Raw genomic sequence first — 21,627 nt, 5'->3', positions numbered from 1 at the left:
CTTCTATTATCATGATTTTTTTTTTAAGGCAAACACAATCTACGTGGAAGTGATGGAATGTGTAAGTGGTTAAGTGCATGGGATCTGTGGCCACGCAAGCCTGGGTTCTAATCTCCTCTCTGCTTCTGTTCAATGCTGAACCCTAACTCCAGTCTCCTCCCCTATGAAGTAATGACAATAGCTACCTTATAGGGGCATTGTGAAGATTAGACTGGAATATACTTAAAGCAGTTACCACAGTTCCTGGGACAGAAGAAAGTCTAGTTAGTAATAACTACTACTGTTAGTCTTTATTTGATGCAAAATGCTTTTATAAATCAATATTGAAAATGGATAAAAAGTATAAAATGTACCAAATGTACAATACCTGAAAAGCCAATACTATCTTCCAAAGCAAAGCCAGAGTTTTTTCTTTGTGCCTATCCACAATATCCTTAGAGAGGATTGTATTTCCTGAAAATGGAAAGATAGTCTGTTAGCACAATATATGTACACACCAAGTTTTAGTGAGAAGAAAAGTTTTATAGTGACTCAATTTTTACCATGCTCATCATTCAACTGAATTCCTCGTGATTTAAGAATTTCAAGAACAATGTCAACATTGTGCATCTTTTGAAGACGACTTATTGCAGGAATCCTGAGTTTCTTTGAGAGATTCCAGTTTCGTGTGAGAAGTTCCATGGTTCGCCTAACAATAAAGGAATTTTCAGATGAAATTGTTAGATAAAAACATACACGAAAAATGAACTTCATTTAAATAAAGTAAAGACCCACATCAATCTTCCCGATTTAAAGGGTTTTAGGTTAGAAAGACCCCAAAATACTATCTCAAAACTCTGTTGCTCCATAGTTAGCAAATAGAGTTATTTCTCATTTAAGTCGGGGGGTTAAGGTCTGTGAACAGAATGTAAGAATGAAAAATAAGATGCACACACACAAAGGCACACAGGAACAGAAAAACAAGGTTCTATAGGGAAAGGAAAGGAAAATGGACATTTATTGAGGGGCTACTGTATTCTACACATCAAGTAAGTGCTTTCTTTTCTTATTTTAGTCCCCATGGCAAATCCCACAATCCGGCATTATTATCCCATTTTTGGCGGATGAAGAAACCAAAGCCCAGAAAAGTAAAGTAAATTGCCTGTGATCATACAGCTAGTAATGACAGGACTAAGATCAGAACTAAAACCCAGTTTTACAGTTTCCAAAGCCATGCCCTTATACCTATACCAGATAAGATAAAAATGTTTGAGTGCCTACCTTAAGAAGTCACTTATACCACAGTTTAAATTCAAACTCTTAGTATCATCTAGTGTTTTATACTAGACAAAGATCCCTGTTTCCACAGAAAAATCAAGCCCCAACTGATTACCATATATCGTTAAAATTTGGCAGAATTGTTTACAGAACCATATTTCTAAAGGTTAGGAAGCAATGTACGATCATTGTAGGCCAACCACTCAGTCAACGTCTGAAGTGTTTCTGCAACATTAGACTGACCATCACCTACAGCATCAGTGGATTAACCATTCCCAAGTATCCTCAAATGACCCTGAAGACCTATGGTCATTTTGCTGACACTGAAGAAAACAGAAACTTGGTATGCAAGATCGAGTCTCTTAACTAGCAAGAGTTCCTGACCAATGACAAAGCATCAACACCCAACACTGGGAAATCCTCAGTAACTCCTATAAAAGCACAAAAATGTCCTTCATTGTCAAAAATAGCACTGAACATAAAGCCAATCACTGCTCCTCCTGGACAGTGGAAAAAGTCTAAAATTGTGAATTTCTATTGGCCAGAAAACAGATGTGGTGGCTTGGATTTATGAAATGAAAAATTAAATATAAAAATAATATGGAAAACATTATCAGCAAATGCTCTGGCCTATATGGAAATTACTCAAGTGAGAGGAAACTATAATAAAGTTCAAAAGACTGTTACCTTGACATGAGAATATATGATCAGAAAAGAAAAGAAATTTCATGGAGATTTAATTTAGAAGACAACAAGGGACATGCATGCTGTTTTTGAAGAACTGGGGATTCACAGAGATATAGGGATCCCTTCCTCACAAACGTCAAACGTAATATAAATTAGAGAGTTTCCTAGAAACAAGACGGATGTCTTCAATCCACATGTCCTAAAGAAGCCAACCAAGGCACAGTGTAAAGGCCACTCCTTCCAGAGCAGGCACTGGTAACTGTTGTCACACCAAAGCCAATGTTGAGGATTCCAGTTTGTTACTGAGGAAACAGCGTGTGATCTGAAGCCAGGCATCCCGAGCTGATGTCCACCACCACTGTATAAAACCTGGGCAAGCCACTTTACGTCTTCATCTCACGTTTCCTCACATGTAAAACAAGGTTAACACGACTAAAACTGGTCTCAAATGATGTGCTCATGAACCCACTGCAGACATAAAGCATTATTGAAATGTTTGATAGTTTAATTAGTTCCATGCTTTCCCCAACTCCTATTCTGGGGTATCAGTGGTTCCTACTCAGACACTGTCACATGCCAGCAGGGAGAAAAAAATGTGGATAGGAGACAAGGTTTCTGGGCCTAAAATTGACACCATTTTCCCGAACTTATCCCAACTTTTTTAAACCCTAGATTTATCCCATTACATAAAGGAGCAAGAAAGATTGTGTATGTATAGAAAAAAGTGTTTTCCAGAAAATTTTAGTCTATCCTAGTGAGCAAAATAATTCCATTTCTTATACTTACACAAGACGCACCCCACACTGCAAGTCTACAGCAAGATTTGTAACAGCAAAATCAAATTCATCGAAAGGTGTCTGAACATGGTTCACAGGTAATCCCAGGAAGCTCAGGTGACGGGAAAGGTCACCTTCACCGCCTAGGAAGTTTCGTGAAAAAGCCAGAAGAATTTCTTTACTAGCCTATGGAAAAACAAGTGGCAGGTAGTATATTCTAGAATTATAATTTTATTTACAATAAAAACAAATTCTTCAAATCATTCTGTGCATATAGAAATAAAATTAATAGTAGTATAAAAAGACTGTCAGTTTCATATCCTATAGTAACAATGCGAGCCTCATATATTTCCAATTTAAGACCTTTTACGAAAGTGCTCATAATTAATAATACACTCTAAAAATTAGCATTAATTTGGTAACATACTAAATTAGGAAAGAAATTTTCTCCCAAATTAATTCCTCAGAAGCATAGTTACATTCATTCTCAAATCAAAGTTAAGAACAGGGTGATATGCTGGTGAAATGTCAACCAACAAAAGTTAGGCAGAGTTAGAACTATTGGGTAGGCATTCCTATCCTACTCCAGAGTCCTGTTCTTTGGGAAACTCACTTTTTCTAAGGAGGAAATATACAATAAAAACAGGCAAAAGTCTTAAATGTGAAATATAAAACAAATATAAAATGAAAACTATACCTTGAACTCAGCATCTTTACAGAAGAGACAAGGATCATGGTCAATAAGTCTGGAGATTTTAGCATAATCAAGGAAACAAACCAACAACAATAGCTTTTTCAATGTAAACTTAGACAAAGCTTCTTCATGACCTGAAATAAAATACAAAAAAGCCTAGCAAGTTAATCTGTGCAAGTTTTTTTTTTTTTTTTTGGTTCTGAAATATTTTTCTATATTTATTTATTCTGTTGTGCTTTTAGTCTATATATTCCTACTAAGGATGCTTGAGATGTATTTTATATTTTAAAGTCAAATTATCTTGGAATTCTTTATAAGATTATGAAACTCCTTATATTTACCTTTTTTTGTAGCTGGGTTGGTTGCTTTGTTTTGGCAGGGGGAACGTAAACTGGTGCAGCCACTATGGAAAGCAGTACGGAGATGCCTCAAAAAACTAAGACTAGAACTACATATGATCCAGCAACTCCACTGCTGGGTATACATCCAAAGAAAACAAAAATGCTAATTCAAAAAGACACATGCACCCCAACGTTCACAGCAGCATCATTCACAATGGCCAAGAGATGGAAGCAACGACCTAAGCGTCCATCAACAGACGAATGGATAAAGAAGATGTGGTATGTACATAATATATAGACATACAGATACATCTGCAGTTGAGGCAGAACCACTTACCATCTCCATATAGATGAGGAACGGTCGGGTGCCTATACTCGGCTGCAATATCAGGATTCCAAAGCAAGCGATTCAGAATAAACATTGCCAGCCCTGTGACATCACTGTTGTCTTCCAAAGGGATGAGTTCTCCATATATTGTCTAAAAAGAAATTCATGCTAAAGTTGGGACTGTGTCATCTCTAAGGAGCATTGGGATGCAAAAGGGGGAAGACAGACCATGACATTCTAAGGAACTGGCGCTGTTCTACATCCTAGAGAGTATGGGAATAATAGGGATATTTGCTACAACTCTTTGGACTGAACATATATGTTTTGTGCAATTTTTAGTGCATATAGTATATTTCACAATGAAAAAGAGACGAAAGCTCATGACTAAGACAAGTTCTTAAAAATCATGTGACAAGTAATATTTACATTTTAATTTTTTCCTTTAAGAACTATCAAATGTAGGCCTGTTGTTCAAATTTAATTATGACTGTCCCACAGAGTATATCATGAAGGTACAACAGACATGTAAATAATTCTAAACTTTCTAATAGTTAACAAATGGAAAACCATCTGTAAACCACGGTTTTAAACCATCTGGGACGTTCAGAGCTGTATATAATCAATGATTAAAATATGTCATTAATTTAACATCAATATGATTACTATTAACGATTTTTAAAGCAATTAGAAAAAACTAAAAATACATCAAATTATATTTTATAACCTTACATTGACAATACTAGGCAAAAGCATGGAAAAGTATTAATATCTGCCAAAATACAGAAATTTTATCTTTATTTACTTATTTTTTTTTTTTGGCCTGTGATGCTTTTTTAAGATCCTCAAAGGTCACACCCACTAGCAGAACCCTAAGGTGTGGTGTAAGGTAGAATGTTTTGTCCACAATTATTCATCCCTCCCTTCCCTTTAAAAGGTCCTATTCCCAACAAATGGCATAGACTTGCTGTGCCTCTTGTGAGAGAACAAATATTTCTGCCTCATTTGTGTCTGGACAGATGATGCACTTTGGCCAGAAATATGGTTGGTAGTGATGCACACTACGTGGAAGCAGAAGTTTTGAAAGGCATTGCGTGTTTCCACCGAACTCTCCTACGTTCTACCTCTGCCACAATAAAGCTATGCCCCAATAGACAGGTTCTACTTTAATTGAGGTTCTGGAACTATTTGACATGTGAAAGTGCAGCCAGTTGATACGTAATTTTCTAATTAATCTTTCACTGAAAGAAATAAGAAATTGAATTGAATTTCAAATCAATTGAAATAAGAATTAAAGTAAGAAGTCTTAGCAAGGACACTATCGAGCTGAGTGACCAGAGTAGGCTTCTTATTCATTGCCTCAATTCCTTGATAAATAGCCAGATTATTGTAAAGATTCCTTTCAGTACCAAAGAATTTTTTATTCAAAAGCCTAGAAGTAATTGAAGCAAGAATGAGATATCCTACATGACAAAAGTAAAAAGCCTAAACAAAATATGAGTACACCAGTAAAAGACTAAAGGAAATGGAAACACTGAGGATTATAATAAAAGAATATTTTTAAGAGTCGACTCCTAGTGGCTTTCTAATTCGGTTAGTTTTAACATTCTAAATATTATTGAACCATGCACCACGTGAAAAACTCAAATTCCTATGACGCTTTCATGAGAGGTGTTCCATCAAAACGGTTCCAAAGGCATCAGACTGGTGTAGATTCCAGTCCCGACCAGTCATGGGCATTCAGCGAGTCACTTAACATCTGAGCTTCTGTTTTGTCAGTGAAGTTGAAATAATAATACATACCTTACTGGGTTTTATAGAGATTTAAACTAGGAAATGTATTTACAACAGCCTGGTATTGTCATTGGTAAATGCTCAGAAAGGAGCTAACTATACTTGTTATTACATCTGGTACCAAATTATATATTGTATATATTTAAGAAACTAACAGGAAAATTGCTATATAATAAAATGGTAATAATATATAATGACGGGGTCTATTAACCTAATGAGCATTTATTAAGGGACCTTAAATTTCATACTGAAAGATCAATTAAGCTAACCAAATGACTTTATAAGTGAAACCATCATTTTATTAAAGAGTCTATTAAAAGTATATAATAAAAAGATGTTTCCTTTTTCAAAAACTGAAAGGTGTACTTACCTCTAGGCCGATTCGTAGCCACAAAGGATTATATGACAACAGCCAATTCAAGACTTTCTGCCGTTCTCCTGAAATACATGTGAAAAGCAAGTAAGGTCAGATCACTAATCAAATAGAGACAGTAAATAAAATTTCATGGAGAGAAATCAGTGGCCAAAAAGGAAAATCGCATATATGAAATAAGTTAAAGTATATTTCCACTCTTTAATATACGTACATGATCACATTTAAGTTTGTGAAATTTTAGGCCGCAAAGTGAAACCATGTATATATATTTGACTCTGAAATAAAAAATTTCTAGAGTGTTTTTAAACAATTAATCTCAAGATTTCTATAATCTTCTTACCCACATCTTTCCAGAGGTGTCTGTCTTTTCGAACAATTAACCGCCTAGCTTCAATTTCAATTTCAAGCTTTTTCATAGCTTTAACCATTTTTCCAGAAGTAAATAAGCGACACGCAGCACGACGTAATCTATTCAACCTGCAGCGAGCGGTATAAGCCCTGAGAGACACTTCATCCTTGGTAGGAGCTCTCGGGACACTTATTTTATGTTGACTCTCTACTCCCAAAAGAAGAGTGGAAGCATTTACTGGGTAAAAACGAAAGAAAGAATGTTTCTGGTTAAACAATATTTATATACATTTTAAAACCCAGCAATAAATGCAATTGAAGATGGCCAAGACAGAACCTGTTCCCCGCCCCTTCCAGCCTGCTTCTTCTCTTTCCCACCTCAAAATAAAGGTGTCACCGTTCACTCAGAACCTTAGGCCATCCTATCGTTGCAACCTCTTGGCTCTGCCTTCAAACTGTATCCCAAGTCTAACCATTTCTCACAACCACTATTGTCCAGGTTCCAACATGATCACCTCTAACCCAGACTGACGGGAGAGCCTCCTAACTGGTTTCGCTGTTTCCACCCTCGTTATAAATTAGAAAGCTAAGCTGCTAAAGAATGTGATTTGTTAAAATCAGTTACATTTTGAAATGCAATTTGAATTTGTATAAAACACATTTTCTCTCAAAGAGAGAACTAAAAATCATGCTTTGTTTACTTTTGGAAAATAAAGAAAAGTACCTCAGAGATCATCTAATCAAAGGGCCTTTTAATGTAAAATTCCCATACACACTTCTCTAACACTTACAGACCAGTGTCTGCTGGAACACTGCCGCAAAGGAGAAAGCATCTCCCTAAAGTCAGCCTGCGTGTTGCTTTGGCAAGTTAAATATTTAAAAGGGTTTTTCCTTATCTTGAGTAGGACTGATCCCTGTAACTTCCAAGGGAGAGCAGCCCAAGTGAAGCTTCCTTCTCTCTGGAGAAAACTCTTTAAATATTTGAAGGATACCATGTTTCCATCCTGTTCTATACTTGAGTTTTTCTCTTTTCCAGAGCAAACACTGAAATATTTTTAAAATTCCCCATATCAACTGGTTTTCAGAGCCCTCATAATGATATACTTGTCTACAAACTTCTTAAACTAAGGTACAGTGGAGACAACATCCCTAAAGTGATCAGGCCACACAAGACTTAAACTGATTCACCAGGACATCACACTTCATTAATGCAGCTAAGACTGAACTGGATTTCTAGGCAGCCATGTCTCACTGTTAGTGCAGATTGAATCTATACTGAAATAAAACCCATTCACTGGAAAGGCTAGAAATCGAACTGGCTGAGGAGCAGGAAGAGAAAGCAAAAAGAAAAAGTAAAGTTTGGAACTTTCAGCACAAAATTCCCTAAAAGTTCTCACCTGCACAATCTTGAGCATTTGTGTTAATGATCTAGTGAGCCATGCCATTAATGACAATATAATAAACATGTATAACTAAAGAACGAAAAATCACGTTAAAAAACTACCTGTTAAAAGTATTATTTAATCTAAACATTAACTAAATGTTTACCTTCAGAAATATTTGTTTTTACAGTGAAGTCATCTGGAGTTAATATAAAATTTAGCCACCAAGTAAAGCCCTGTTCCTGCTTTTCCTTCCAGCGTTCATCATAAAACACGTTTTTTGCAGCAAACGGCATTGGGTGTCTAGGAATACCTAAGAATACAATTAGGTTATGGGATAAGAAATTTTCCTTTAAATTATTATACAATCTATAGCAAAAGACCATTTTTACCAGCAAAAGCACCTTTAAAACACTGAACAATGTTTGCTTTTTCACTACTTGTTAGAAATAGTTGAAAGCATTTTGGGTCTAAAATGTAGTCAAAGTAAAAGAGAAAAAGTAAGGCAGTACCTCCTGGTTTTTTAAAAATCCCAAGTAAAGTGAGTCAATTTCACTGAACTCTGAGAAAATATCCTGTTATTTGAATACACACTTTAACAATTCTTCAAAGCTTTTATTTGACAAAAAGTATCAATTCATTTCCATTTGAAATGCAATTAATGCTTCATTCCATGTCAGTTTTTTATAGACTTTAAAGATATTAAACACTTGCCTGTTTTTAGTGGTTTTATGAAGGTCAAATTAGATTGTGCCACAGGAACAATGGGTTTTGTCTTTTTGTTTGTTTTAAAATTAGGAGTTCTGTGTCCTAAAGAATCTAAAATATATGAGAAAACAGAATAATAGCATTTAAAAAATGAAATAAATTCTGTGAATGAACTGTTGTCAAGTTAAAATTTGGGCTCTCCAAAATCATATCCGTTTAGAAAATGCTGAATAAACACTATGTGCCAGGGTATGAACTCGGGTAATAAAACTTATGTCTGGAAGTTACAGACCAGAAACTACAATGTATTTTGTGTCTACAGAAGCTAGGGTTCAGATTCAACCAGTTCACTGTGTGTGTATATACACCAGACTCCGTGCTAGGTGCTGAGAATGCAGAATGGAAAGATGTGGTCCCAGCCCTCAGGAAGTTCTCGGTCTAGTACAGAAGTGTAGAAAGAATCACAATACACTACGTAAGGAGAAGTACACATGAGGAGTCATGGGACAAGGGGAGGGAGAGCTAAGTCACCTAAATGGCAGGACAGCCTCCTGGCGGGGGCGACCCTGAGCTGACCCTGCAGTGGATGTGACACACCAGGAATGGGGGGCCTTTCGCTGAACTGCAAAGTGCCCGGAGCCAAGAACACAGATAAGAAAAACAAGAAAAGAAGAGGTTGGAAGCGGAAGAAAAGAATTCAATACTATTAAAAATAACAGTGACAGCTAATAGTCGAATACTTTGTGCCAGGCACTATCAGAGTCTTGTAATTTGGGTTATCTCATGCAATCATCACCAGAAACCTATGAGAAGTGCACTTTTATTCTCTACATTTTATGGAATCAGGATACTGGAGCTTAGAGCAACTAAGCCACCTGGTCAAAGTCACGCATGCTAGTAGGTGGCAGAGCTGGACAGTATAGCTCCAGAGCCTACACTATTATTCATTCAGTTAGAAGTACCTGGTGGGCCAGTGAAGGATTAAAGTCCAGGCAGTAACACCATCATATATATTTCAGAAGACAGAATGGACAATGGACTGAAAGGAGTCAAGACTAGAGATGGAAGCCAAAAGGAAGCTATCCCAGGGGCCTAAGTTAGCTATGATGAGAACTTAAAGGAACACGGAAGCAGTGGAGACAGATTAGAGAAGAGCTATTTTCACAGCAGAACTAACAAGGCTTAATGTCAACTGACTAGGCAAGTGATGGAGAATGAGAGCCCCGATGGGTCCCCGTGCCTCACCCTGGTGATGAGGGAGGTGGTGGGTGGTCCCTACAAATAACCTGTCCGAACGCAGTTCACTCCCTCAGAGGCAGGTTTCACACCAGCTTGGGCTGCTGCCCGATACAAACAAGAAGCCAATAAAGGCAGAGGAGGCCAATAAAGGATAAGGTCCAGGGCAGAATCCAGCCCACGGCTGTTTGTTTACAGTCTGCAAGCTAAGAAGAATTTTCACATTTATAAATACTAGTTGAAAAAAAAAAACCCTCCAATTATATTTCATGACACATGAAGATGATATGAAATAGTCACACCTGTTCATTTACACATTGTCCATGGCTGTTTTCCCTTCCACAATGGCAGAGCTCAGCGGCTGTGACAGAGATCATATGTCCTGCAAAACCTAAATATTTACTATCTGGACCTTTAGAGAAAAAGTTTGCTCAGCTTTGATTTAGAAGAATTGCAAATCTATGACAACTGTCAAAATAAGGAGTATGACCAAATTGTTACATAATAGTTATTAGGTTATAAGGTCTTTGCATTTTAACGTATTTAAAAATAAAAATATGAGGGAAAGTTCCTTATTCTGAAGGCTTGCAAAAGCTGGTCCCTCTGCCTAGAACCATTTTATTCTGTGGGAACCTTCTTTGGACAGGTCTCACAGCTTCTTGTCAGTCACGTAAAGCCAAGTAAAGTGCCCCCCCTTCTGTGCTTTCGCGATTCCCTGTGCATAGCTCAAAGGACTGGGAACAACTTGAGGACAGGCATGATACCTTTTCTCCTTGTATCCGCAGAGCCCAGAACAATGCATAGGACATAGTAGGTACCTTATCAAGGCTGAATAAATGAATCTTGAAAAACTGACTTCTTTTTCTGCTCTCCTGGGTTTGTCAGAATAGAAAGAAGGCAGACACTCTTAGTGAATTACCATGCTCATAAATCAGATATCCAGTGTGTGCAATTCTCTTTAAACCTTGCAAAGAGGCTCAGCTCAGCTAGGAGGCCACCTCAAACAAACTGCAGGTTCAAGTGTCAACACATCAGTGGTTTATTTGCTCATTCATTCATTTACTATGTCATTCAATCATCATTTATTGTACACCTTGTAGGAGGTCAAAACAGATACATTCCTTACATTCAAAGAATTTGTTGTCTGGTCAGAATATTTCTATAGGAAATAAAATGATGCGAGCAAAGAAATGGAGTTAACAGGTAGATACGAGATGTCTCATATGCTGCATTCAAATTTGCTAAGGGAATATACATAGAGGAAAAAGTCATCAGGGAGTAAAGTACTAGAAATCAGTGAAAGATTTGAGTTAGTGAGAAAACAACATATATGAAAGTTAGTAAGAGGATACGTGGCCAGGAACAAGATAAGGATGCCCACTCATTACTTTTAGTCAACATAATCTTGAAAATCTTAGCCACAACAATTAGGCAAGAAAAAGAAAGAAAAGCCATCCAAATTGGAAAGTAAGTAAAAACTGTCACTATTTGAAGATGACATGATGCTATATATAGAAAACCCTAAAGACACCACCAAAATACTGTTAGAACTAATAAACAAATTCAATGAAGTTGCAGAATATAAAATCAATATACAAAAGTCTGCTGCATTTCTATACACTAATAACAAACTATCGAAAAGATTCTTACTACATCAAAAAGACTAAAATACCTAGGAATAAATTTAACCAAGGAGGTGACAGGCTTGTACACTGAAAACTATAGGACATTGTTGAAAGAAATTGAAGAAGACACAAATAAATGGAAAGATATTCCTATGTTCATGGATTTGAAGAATTAACATTGTTCAAATGACTATACTATCCGAAATCTACAGATTCAATGCAATCCCTATCAAAATTCCAATGGCATTTTTCACAGAATGAAAACAAACAATCCTAAAATTTGTAAGGAACCATCACGAAAGACCCCAAATAGCTAGAGCAATCTTGAGAAAGAACAAAGCTGGAGGCACCGTGCTCCCTGATTTCAAACTAGATTCAAAAGCTACAGTAATCAAAACAGTATGAGACTGGCATAAAAACAGACACATAGATCAGTGGAACAGCACACAGCCCAGAAAAAAACCCATGCACATATAGCCAATTAATTAATGACAAAGGAGCCAAGAATATACAATGGGGAAAGAAGAGTCTCTTCAATAAATGGTGTTGGGAAAGTTAAACAGCCACATGCTGAAAAATGAAACTAGACCACTATCTTATACCATACACACAAAAAATAACTCAAAATGGATTAAAGACTTAAATGCAAGACCTGAAGCCATAAAACTCTTAGAAGAAAACATAGGGGGTAAGATCCTTGACATCAGTCTTGGCAATGATTTTTTTGATCCCACACCAAAAGCAAAGGCAACAACAGTAAAAATAAACAAGTGGGACTACATCAAACTAAAAAGCTTCTGCACAGCAAAGGAAATCACCAACCAAATGAAAAGGCAGCCTACTGAATGGGAGAAAATATTATATCTGATAAGGGGTGAATATCCAAAATATATAAAGAACCCATACAATTCAGTAGCAAAAAACAAACCATCTAATTAAAAAATGGACAGAAGAGCTGAATAGACATTTTTCCAAAGAAAACATACAGATGGCTAACAGATACATGAAAACATGCTTAACATCACTAACCATCAAGGAAAGGCAAATCAAAAGCACATTGAGCAAATCACCTCACACCTGTCAGATGGCTGTTATTAAAAAGACAACAAATAACAAGTCTGGAAGGGTGTGGAGAAAAGGGAACCCTCTTTGGTGCAGCCACTATGGAAAACAGTATGGAGATTTATCAAAAAATTTAAAACAGAACTACCAAATGATCCAGTACTTCCACTCCTGCGTACTTTCTGAAGAAATGAAAACACTACCTTGGAAAGACACATGTTCACAGCAGCATCATTTACAACAGCCAAGGTGAAAACGACCTAAGTGGTCATCGATGCTGCATACATATGCCATGAAATATTAATCAGCCATAAGAAAGAATGAAATCTTGCCATTTTCAACAACATGGCTGGATCCTGAGGGCATTATGCTGAGTGAAATAAGTCAGAGAAAGACAAATACCATATGATCTCACTTATATGTGGCACCTGATGGAAACACAAAAACAAAAAAACTCACAGATACAGAGAACAGATTGGTGGTTGCCAGAGATGGGGCTGGGGGTGGTGGTGAAATGGGTGAGGGGGTCAAAAGTTACCAACTTCCAGTTATAAAGTAAGTCCTGGGGGTGTGATGTCCAGTGGGGTGGCTGGACAAGACTGTGCTGTGTATTTGAAAGTTGTCGTGAGAGCAAATCTGAAAAGCTCTCACATAATAAGAAACAATTTTTTATTATAATTATGTATGATGAGAGATGTTAAGAACAATAACAACAACAAAAGAGGATACCTGGATGGAATGGCAAGAGTAGCATGGCTAGAATGTTGTTGAATAATAAGACAGCAGGCTGGATAAGGGGAGGTCACATGAAGACAATCTTAAATGACAGAATAAGGAGCTTGGAGATCATCTGGTGACAGCAGAGGGCTACTGAAGGTTCTGAGGCAGGAAGCAGGTAAAGCCACGTACTGGACAGCAAGTGCCTCGAGCTAACTGGCACATCACAAGTTTGAGGCTGGTGGATCTCCAAAACTGTCATCCTTGGTCAGTGCCCAAAATAAAAACCTCATGTCTACCCGCTCTCTCTCTTACTTAAATCACAGTAGGATAGAAAGATGTGGTAGAACACGTACGCTGTAGACAGGGAGACCTGAGTTTAAACCGTGGCTCTATTTTAGGAGCTTTTGTGACCTTGGGCAAGTTACTGGCCCTTTTGAGGTTGATATAAGGGACTTAGAGAAGGAAGTCATTCTATATAGAGGGGACAATTAACAGCAAATACCCTGAGGGAAGAGAATGTTGAAGGGTCAAGGATAACAAGGAAGCCAGGGTGACAGAAGCAAGAAGGACAGAGAGGAACGACGGAGGTTGGGAGGAGATTGGGGCAACACAGACCTTACAGGGCCTTGTGCATCATCATTGTAAGAACTTGGCTTCCGGTGAGATGAAAGGTCGTCAGGGGCATAGAAACAGACAATATCAGAATCCACTTAACAAATATTTGAAAAGTATCGCCCTGGTTGCTAAGTGGAAAATAGACTCCAGAGAAGGCAAGGGTGAAAGCAAGATCTGTTAGGGGGCTTGCAGTGTCACAGACTTGCTCGGATGGTGCCATCAGAAATGGTGAGAAGTGATCCAATCCTGAATGTATTGATACTTGGAAGGAACAGAAGATAGGACTTGTTGATGGACTGAATTTGGAATCAGGCAGACTGTGTGCATTTATAGAGAAAGGGTAGGAGAGAAACACACTTAGGGACAATCCCAAGGTGTGGGGCCTGAAAATGAGAGGAGGTCATAACAGAAGTGCTGTGTTGGGAGTGATACACCAGGTGCACGTGTCACGGGAGTGGGGATGGCAAAGGGCTGGTTTTGGACAAATCAAAGATGCTCATTAGGCAGTCACGTAGAAATATGAGATGTTGGATAAATGAGTCTACAGATTAGAGGTCCATCCCAAAGATATAAAATTGTGAGGCCTCCCTGTATAGAGAGTACTGAAAGCTGTGAGATGGCCTGAGATCGTTAAGGGAGTGAGTGAAAGTATGAAAAAGGTTCAGTGACTAAGTCTTCGTGTACTCCAGGGTCGAGAGGCTGGAGAGACACAGAGGGCTCCACAGAGAAACCTGAGAAGCAGCCAGTGCCGCGGGAAAAGCACCAGGAGGAAGTGGGGATGGCAGGGTAAAGCATTTCGAGAAGAAAGAGACTCAAAGCATCAGTCTGCCTAATAGTTCAAGATGAAGACTGAGAGGTAACCACTGGACTCAAAGTGTGGATGTGTTAATGACCTTGACAGGAAAAGTTTTAGTAGAGTCGTCAAAATCTGGTTGAAGTGGTTTCAACAAATAGGAGAGGAATTGGAAACAGCTAACGTAAGCAACCTTCAAAGTGATTTTTTTTTTACCTTAGAAAGCACCTTTTAATTCAAGCATAATGTTTACCCAGGAAAGTATACAGAACTCAGTGAACTATCACAAAGTGAATATCTAGGTTCTTTCCAAGGGTTTTGCTTAAAAGAAAGCAGAAGAAAGGAGCAGGGCCTGAACGAGTAAGTGGTATCAGTAAAAAGTCTTTCTGTTTCTTTAGGAGTTGGAGGTAAGAATGGCACATTTGTGTGTTAATCAGAAATGACCCAGGAGGGAGTAAAACACTGGAGATGTGGGAGAGAGAAGGCAGCTGCTAAAGCAACGTCCGTGTAGAGGGCGTCCGGGCTTTGGGTGCCGGTAGAGCCCGGCCTCACTGGGCATGCAGACCTTTCAGGCTGTAACAGGAGGGAAGGGAGCAGCGGAGGAAAGCACAGCGGGGTGGTAGATGCTGCGGAAGTTTCCCTCAGTGAGGCAGGGAGCAGGTTGGCAGCGTGGGTGAGGAGCAGAGGACCAGCTCCAGAGCCTCCCGCCCAGGTGGTCCCCCAGCCCGACCACTCACCACCCGTGACCTTAGGCAAAGTACTCGGCCTCTGGACGCGTAGATGTCCTCATCTTAAACGTGGATTCATGACAACATCTACTCAGTATGATTGCTGTAGGTAGGTATGAGAGGAGGTAATAGCAAAGCACTTACAACTGGGGCCGCGGAGAATGCAGTCAGTAAATGTTCACTGCTGTCATCCATCCCGAGCGGAGGAAGGCGGTGCTCGAGAAAAAGGGAGGGATGAGATAGCCTGTAGCAAAGGGATCAAGTCAATAAGCCAGGAAGATAGAGCCAAGAAGAGCCACGGGCTCCACAGCGGTTAGTGGTCATGAATTTCAAGACCAACCAGCAAGGTTCAGGCACAGAGCAGGCAGAGTTGGACTCGGATTGGAATTTGCCAGACAAGTACAATGAGCGTAAGAGAGGTGAACAAAGGGATTATGAGGAACTGTGGAGTCCAAGCTGAATAAGTAAGGAAGTGAGGATATAATGAGGTGAGGGCTGGGGAAACGGGGCTGGATTAGTTGGGTTTCTAGAGAAAATGCTGAGATCATAGCGAGGGAGATGCCTTTAGGACAGTGTGGCCTAAGTAGGCTGGAACTAACAAGCCAGGATACTGGAAGGCTCTCCTACAAGGATCTTGAAATCATAAAGAATCATCCTAAAGTAGTAGTTTTGGAGAAGGTCTCGTGAGCCAAATGTAAAAAATCTCGAGTTATCTCTCACTGTAACAAGGAGAACTCTGGATGGGATAGTATGAAAAACGAACTTCAAGCTGTTTGTTGCTGTTTGCTTTCTTTTCGTTTGTTTTTAAGGAAGAAAGGAGAAGCAGTAGTCTGGAAGCAGATATGAGATGGCGGGTGGTCCATTGTCCCACCGAGGTACTCAAGGTCAGAGGAGCAGGAGAGAAGACAGCCAGTGCTGGAGAGGGTTGCAGGAAAGCAGTGTTCTCGGGGGAGGGCCAGGCTCAGCGTGGGGACAGGTGCTAAGGAAGGGCAGTGAGTCCACAGGGCACAGACCCTGTAAAGAGCTGCGGACAAGGAGTGAAGGTGGTTCCAGTTAGGCGGTGTGCAAAGAAAAATGAGATAAAATACAGGGGTGTGATATTTCCTAGGAGTCCTAGAGCTCTTTTAAATTACCTGTTAAATAACCTGTGTGGTTTGTTTCCCTGTGGGGACCTTGATGGGCATCTGAGGGAACTGGGGTTAAAACGTCATGATGGGATTGGTCCTAACAGTTTTCAAGGCAGACAGTAGTAGTACGGCTGTGAGCACTAGGGAAGGAACGGTGAGGTTTTCCCCAGAGGAATGAGGAGCTCAGGTGCCCTGTCTTCATTCCTAAATAACGGCCGAGTAAAGGCTGAGCAGAATGATGCCCCCGGAGCACAGGGAGTGGAAAGGCCTCCTCTGCATCCCCCCAGGTGGTGTGATGGGGCCAGGCATCCACTGGGTCCTCCCATCAGGGCCTGGACCAAGGTGAGGCACGTAAAGTACTACACTTGAGGCGGGGGCCAAAAAACTCAGTCATCAAGTATTTTAATGCAATATTTTTTAAAAATCAAAATTAATGCAGAAAAATCATGATGAACAAAACATTAAAAGTTTAAAAAAGAACGAGATCACAGTGACTGCAGAATTCAGCCCTGCACTACGTTTGCTCCATCTTCCACTAAGCAAATTGGTAAATGAAAAGTACAAGTAAATTCAAGCATATCGATAGCAATCTACTAAACCAAAAGAAACAGAAAATATGCCCTGCACAGGTATACTTTCATTAAAGATTTTATTAACAAGACTCACCAGTTTTCTTCTTCAGCTTTAATTTCTCTTTGTTGCTAATACGTTTCAAGGTGGAGGTTATCACTTTTTTTGTGTTTTTAACAGTTGATGTTTTGGACTCCACAGGAGAATAATGGATCCTTTTGATTTCTTGTACTTCTGTGTATTCTGTAACTGTAACCTTCAAATTTGCATCTTCTGTGTTTCCCTCACTCTTTCTTTTACGAGCAACTAAAGCTACCTTTGAGGGAGGAGTTATCACATTTTTACAACTCTTAGGTCTACTCAGTATTAAATCTCTAGCTGGGAGAAAAGAATGAAAATCATCTTTCTCTTTGTGATCATCTGTTTCTTTTTCACACTCACCCACTACAACACTGAGACATCTTTTTGCCTTCGGTTTATTAGCCTCCGTTTGGTTTTCTCTGGCACAAGTGGGCTTTCTTTTAGTAACAGTGGCAGAAAGTATTGGGCGTCTCTTAAGAGGTTTATCGTGGCTGTGACTAGAAACATCCTGAACTGCAGAAAATTTAGGCTGGTTCCGTTTCTTAAAAGTATAACAATTTGACTTCATTTCTAAAGCTTTGGATTCTTCAAAAGTAGCTTTTGGAGATTTTGAACCCTGACATTCAGGAATACAAGGTAAAACTTCATTTCTTCTCTCCTCCTGAGAAGGTTGTGAGGCCTGAGAATTTACATTTGATAATGGTGACAATTTACATGTTTGCTGAGATACACATATGTATGCCATATTATCTTTTAAAAATTGATTTGGGGATAGAATTGGATTAATTGACTCTGATTCTAGATCCTGATTTAGTCCATAATTATCATTTATGAAAGAATCTGGACTTAAAATTGTCCGATAAATTTCACATACACTTTTTGACTCCAAAATCACAGGCCTTGAATTACCTTTCACACACATATCTGGTGAAAGACACATCACTAACTCTCGTTCATTATTAGCTGCACGGCTATTATTCACAAAGGAATCTGGACTTAGAAAATTTCCTTGGCTTTGTGTGATGTTCAACGTTGAAGAATAGTTTGGGGTAAGGATAAGTTTACTGTTCTCTTCAATTTGGTCATTATTTATGGAGTCCAAGGAAGTTTCACTTATGACTGTCTCATTAAAATGAAAATCTTTTACAATGTTGGCACCTTCTACTTTTAATAGTTCCCCATTTTCAGATGCAGGAAGGGATGTGTAGGTAGTAGATCGACGGACAGAAACTGGCAAGCAGGTCTCCCCATGGCACTCTTGGAAAGTGGGACTGATAGGTGATATGGGTATTTTATTTTCTTCAAGGATTAAAGAATTGTTTTCTGTTGGGGAACAGCTTTCGTTCGTAGCCAGATTCTCACGTGCTTGTAGTGGGCTCCTAACTCTGTCAAATTTTGAGGAAACGTTAAATGTTTTATTTACATTTTGAATATCTGAAATCTTCTGGTTATGACCTGAAGAGGCTGATACTTTCTTTTTATTAATGGTATCCCAAAGACTCCTCTGCAAAAATAAGCAAAACATACAGATTAAGTTGATAACTATTGAATTGAATAGTACCTTTAAGCAAAATTATGTATGCTACCTCAAGACTGTTAACAAAATAATTTTTACATATTATTATTTTCCTAGAGTAAATTACAGAATGATGAAAACTTAGTACCTTTTTCTTTTTCGGCTCTTCTGCATTTCCTAGTAATATAGCTTGGTGTTTCAGAACATCATTTACAAGAAATGTCAAGATCTCTCTTACTCGGCCTCCTTTTAATGGTGTCCAGGTAATAGAAATAACAATTTTTTCTTTAGGCTATAATCAAAAGAATACATTTTAAATGACTATAACTGTAGTGATGTATAATAACCAAAATATATTATATGTAACTTAGAATACAGTAGACGATTAATAATTGTTACTCACCAACACTCTATACCCTAACAACATTTAGAAATCAAATATATTTTCCTACCCTATCTCGTTTCATTATAAGGAAAAAAGTTACTAGTAATAACAAGGTTCACAACAAAATAAAATTATAATAATCACTCAGTGGTTTTTAAAAATTTAATCACATATTTCCACTTCTTTAGAATATGTACAGAACTTCTATTTCAAATATAATGACCTTACATTAGAAAGACTTTTTCAAAAAGAAATGTAAAGATGATCAGCTAAATTCCTTGCTCTCCACTTCTCTAAAGTCCATATTATCATTATTGATATTTGTTAAATACTTACTTCGTTCCAGGCATAGTTTCAGGTATCTAATATAACTAGTCAAATCCTCACATCCCTAGGAAGCAGATACCGTGATGATGCACGTTTTACAGATGAAGTAATCAAGGTCCAGAAAGCTTTAAGTATTTTGCCAAAGTCATACTGCTAGTAATTAGAACCCAGGCATTCTGAGTCCAGAGTTTAAACCTTAACATCTACACCCTACAGCCTGGCAGGAATTTGCCAAATGCAAAACCCTCACATGACAAAACAAACTCTGTGTTTGTTGTTTTTCAGGGGGAAAAAAAGACAAGTTTTGTTTGTTTGTATGTATGTATGCATGTATTTAGACAAATTAAAATAGAAGTTTTACTGCAGAAGTTGTATTACGGTAATGCCAGAAGGGAGGAGAGATGGTAGACCAGCTACCAACATTAGGACCCACGATCACAGAACCCGACAGCCAAGAAATGGTAGAGCTGAACCGGTATCAGCCTCACAGAGAAGGTCAGACCTTTACAGCTTTTCCCCTGGACAGAAAAAGCAATTCTCCTGTCCTCTTCACAGAACCTGGGCTTCTTAGAACTCATACTCCTAGAGTTTAGTTATATAGGTGCCTGTTTTTAGTACCAAGCTTGCCTGACATATAATAAAAGTCCTTACTTTGATACCTGTCTTTTATTCCCTTCCCTATGCTTGGCCATGGGCCCAGTAGAAGCATACTCCAGTTTCACGATACTGAATGAATATCTTTGGCTCTTTCTTGTTGAATTATGCTAAATCAGTTAAGTGACCAGCTACAGCAAAAACAACAAGAATAAAATCACAAGAAAAACTCTGGTGAAGGCTAGCCTCCCCCTTGCCTGGCCTTGCAGAATTCCTGAGCTTCTCAACAACTTAGTATCAATAATTAGGTGAGTGTCCGAGACTCGCTTTCAGAGCTTTGAAGGCCTTAGTAGATGGATAAACTGGAAAAATCTCAGGCCCAGAGACCACACACACCATCTTCAACCCACCTGTTGTTACCCTTTGTCAGATCAGACTCACACAACTCTAATAAAAGGAAGGGGGGTTACAGGCCAAGGTTAGGGTTGGAAGATCCCCCGAATTTAGAGCTTAAATGGGCTTTTGTCTCATTTCACTAAATTTCAACTCATCACTTTGTTAAATTAATGTTTAACAGCACATCTGTGGTAGGCTAGATTATTCTGGCTCCAGGGTAGGATGTTTCTGGTTGTGTGGTGTGTGTTCCGCGTATAGAAATCATTAGGTCGGTGAATGTTCTTTCTTTTTTTGTCATATACAGACATACCTTGTTTTACTTTTCTTTATTTCGCTTCGTAGATATTGTATTTTTTTTTTTTTTTTTTTAACAAATTGAAGGTTTGTGGCAACCCCTCATTGAGCAAGTCTATTGGTGCCATTTTCCCCACAGCATTTGCTCACTTTGTGTCTCTGTAGCACATTTTGGTAATTCTTGCAATTTTTCAAACTTTTTCATTATAATATGTGTTCTGGTGCTCTGTGATCTTTGATGTTGAGACACAGCTGTAGAGAACACACGTATGGACACCAAGGGGGAAAACTGAGGTGGGGTGGGTGGGGATGGTGGTGTGCTGAATTGGGCGATTGGGATTGACATGTATACAGTGATGTGTGTAAAATTGATGACTGATTAAAAAAAAAAAACAAAAAAGAAACAGCATCGCAGGCTACAGAGAAATTGTTCATGAAAGGAAGAGTCAATCAATGCAGCAAACTTCACTGTTGTCTTGTTTGAAGAAACTGCCAGGGCGACCCCAGCCTTCAGCACCCACCAGCCTCATCAGTCAGCAGCATCAACATCGAGGCAAACCCTCCACCAGTGAAAAGATTAGTTTGCTGAAGGCCCAGATTGTTAGCATCTTTCAGTAGTAGTCTTTTTAACTTAAGGTATGTATATTGTCTTTTTAGACATGATGCTATTGCACACTTAATAGATTACAGTATAGTGTAAACATAGCTTTTATATGCACTGGGAAACCAAAACATTCATGCGACTCACTTTACTGTGATTTTCACTCTATTGCAGGGGTCTGAAACTGAACCCACAATATCTCCAAGGTCTGCCTGTACAACTTACTTAATGGGCATATCTATCAAATTTTGTTCTTATTGAGATTCAAA

General features: G+C 38.6%; 1 protein-coding gene across 6 annotated transcripts in view; it reads right to left on the bottom strand.

Annotated features, from left to right (window-relative positions):
- The window catches only part of ASPM (assembly factor for spindle microtubules), a 62,670-nt gene that overhangs the window by 35,646 nt on the left and 5,397 nt on the right, over nucleotides 1-21,627 (bottom strand). For 4 of the 6 annotated variants that reach the window (XM_082425240.1, XM_082425238.1, XM_082425241.1 and 1 more), the window contains exons 2-12: nucleotides 18,910-19,053; nucleotides 17,261-18,749; nucleotides 8,695-8,799; nucleotides 8,147-8,293; nucleotides 6,591-6,836; nucleotides 6,245-6,312; nucleotides 4,093-4,234; nucleotides 3,418-3,548; nucleotides 2,731-2,906; nucleotides 543-688; nucleotides 368-453 (exon numbers count right to left, since the gene is read on the bottom strand). In XM_082425240.1, coding sequence (XP_082281366.1) covers nucleotides 368-453; nucleotides 543-688; nucleotides 2,731-2,906; nucleotides 3,418-3,548; nucleotides 4,093-4,234; nucleotides 6,245-6,312; nucleotides 6,591-6,836; nucleotides 8,147-8,293; nucleotides 8,695-8,799; nucleotides 17,261-18,749; nucleotides 18,910-19,053 — 2,880 coding nt within the window. Of the gene's footprint in view, nucleotides 1-367; nucleotides 454-542; nucleotides 689-2,730; nucleotides 2,907-3,417; nucleotides 3,549-4,092; nucleotides 4,235-6,244; nucleotides 6,313-6,590; nucleotides 6,837-8,146; nucleotides 8,294-8,694; nucleotides 8,800-15,611; nucleotides 16,207-17,260; nucleotides 18,750-18,909; nucleotides 19,054-21,627 lie in introns of those variants that run through there. The other 2 variants (XM_082425239.1, XM_082425242.1) reach the window with 2 other exon arrangements.

Source organism: Balaenoptera physalus (assembly GCF_965194825.1).
Source record: "Balaenoptera physalus genome assembly, chromosome: 1".
NCBI lineage: Eukaryota > Metazoa > Chordata > Mammalia > Artiodactyla > Balaenopteridae > Balaenoptera > Balaenoptera physalus.
Note: the sequence above shows the minus strand (reverse complement) of the source record. Positions and strands in the feature narration are given on the sequence as shown.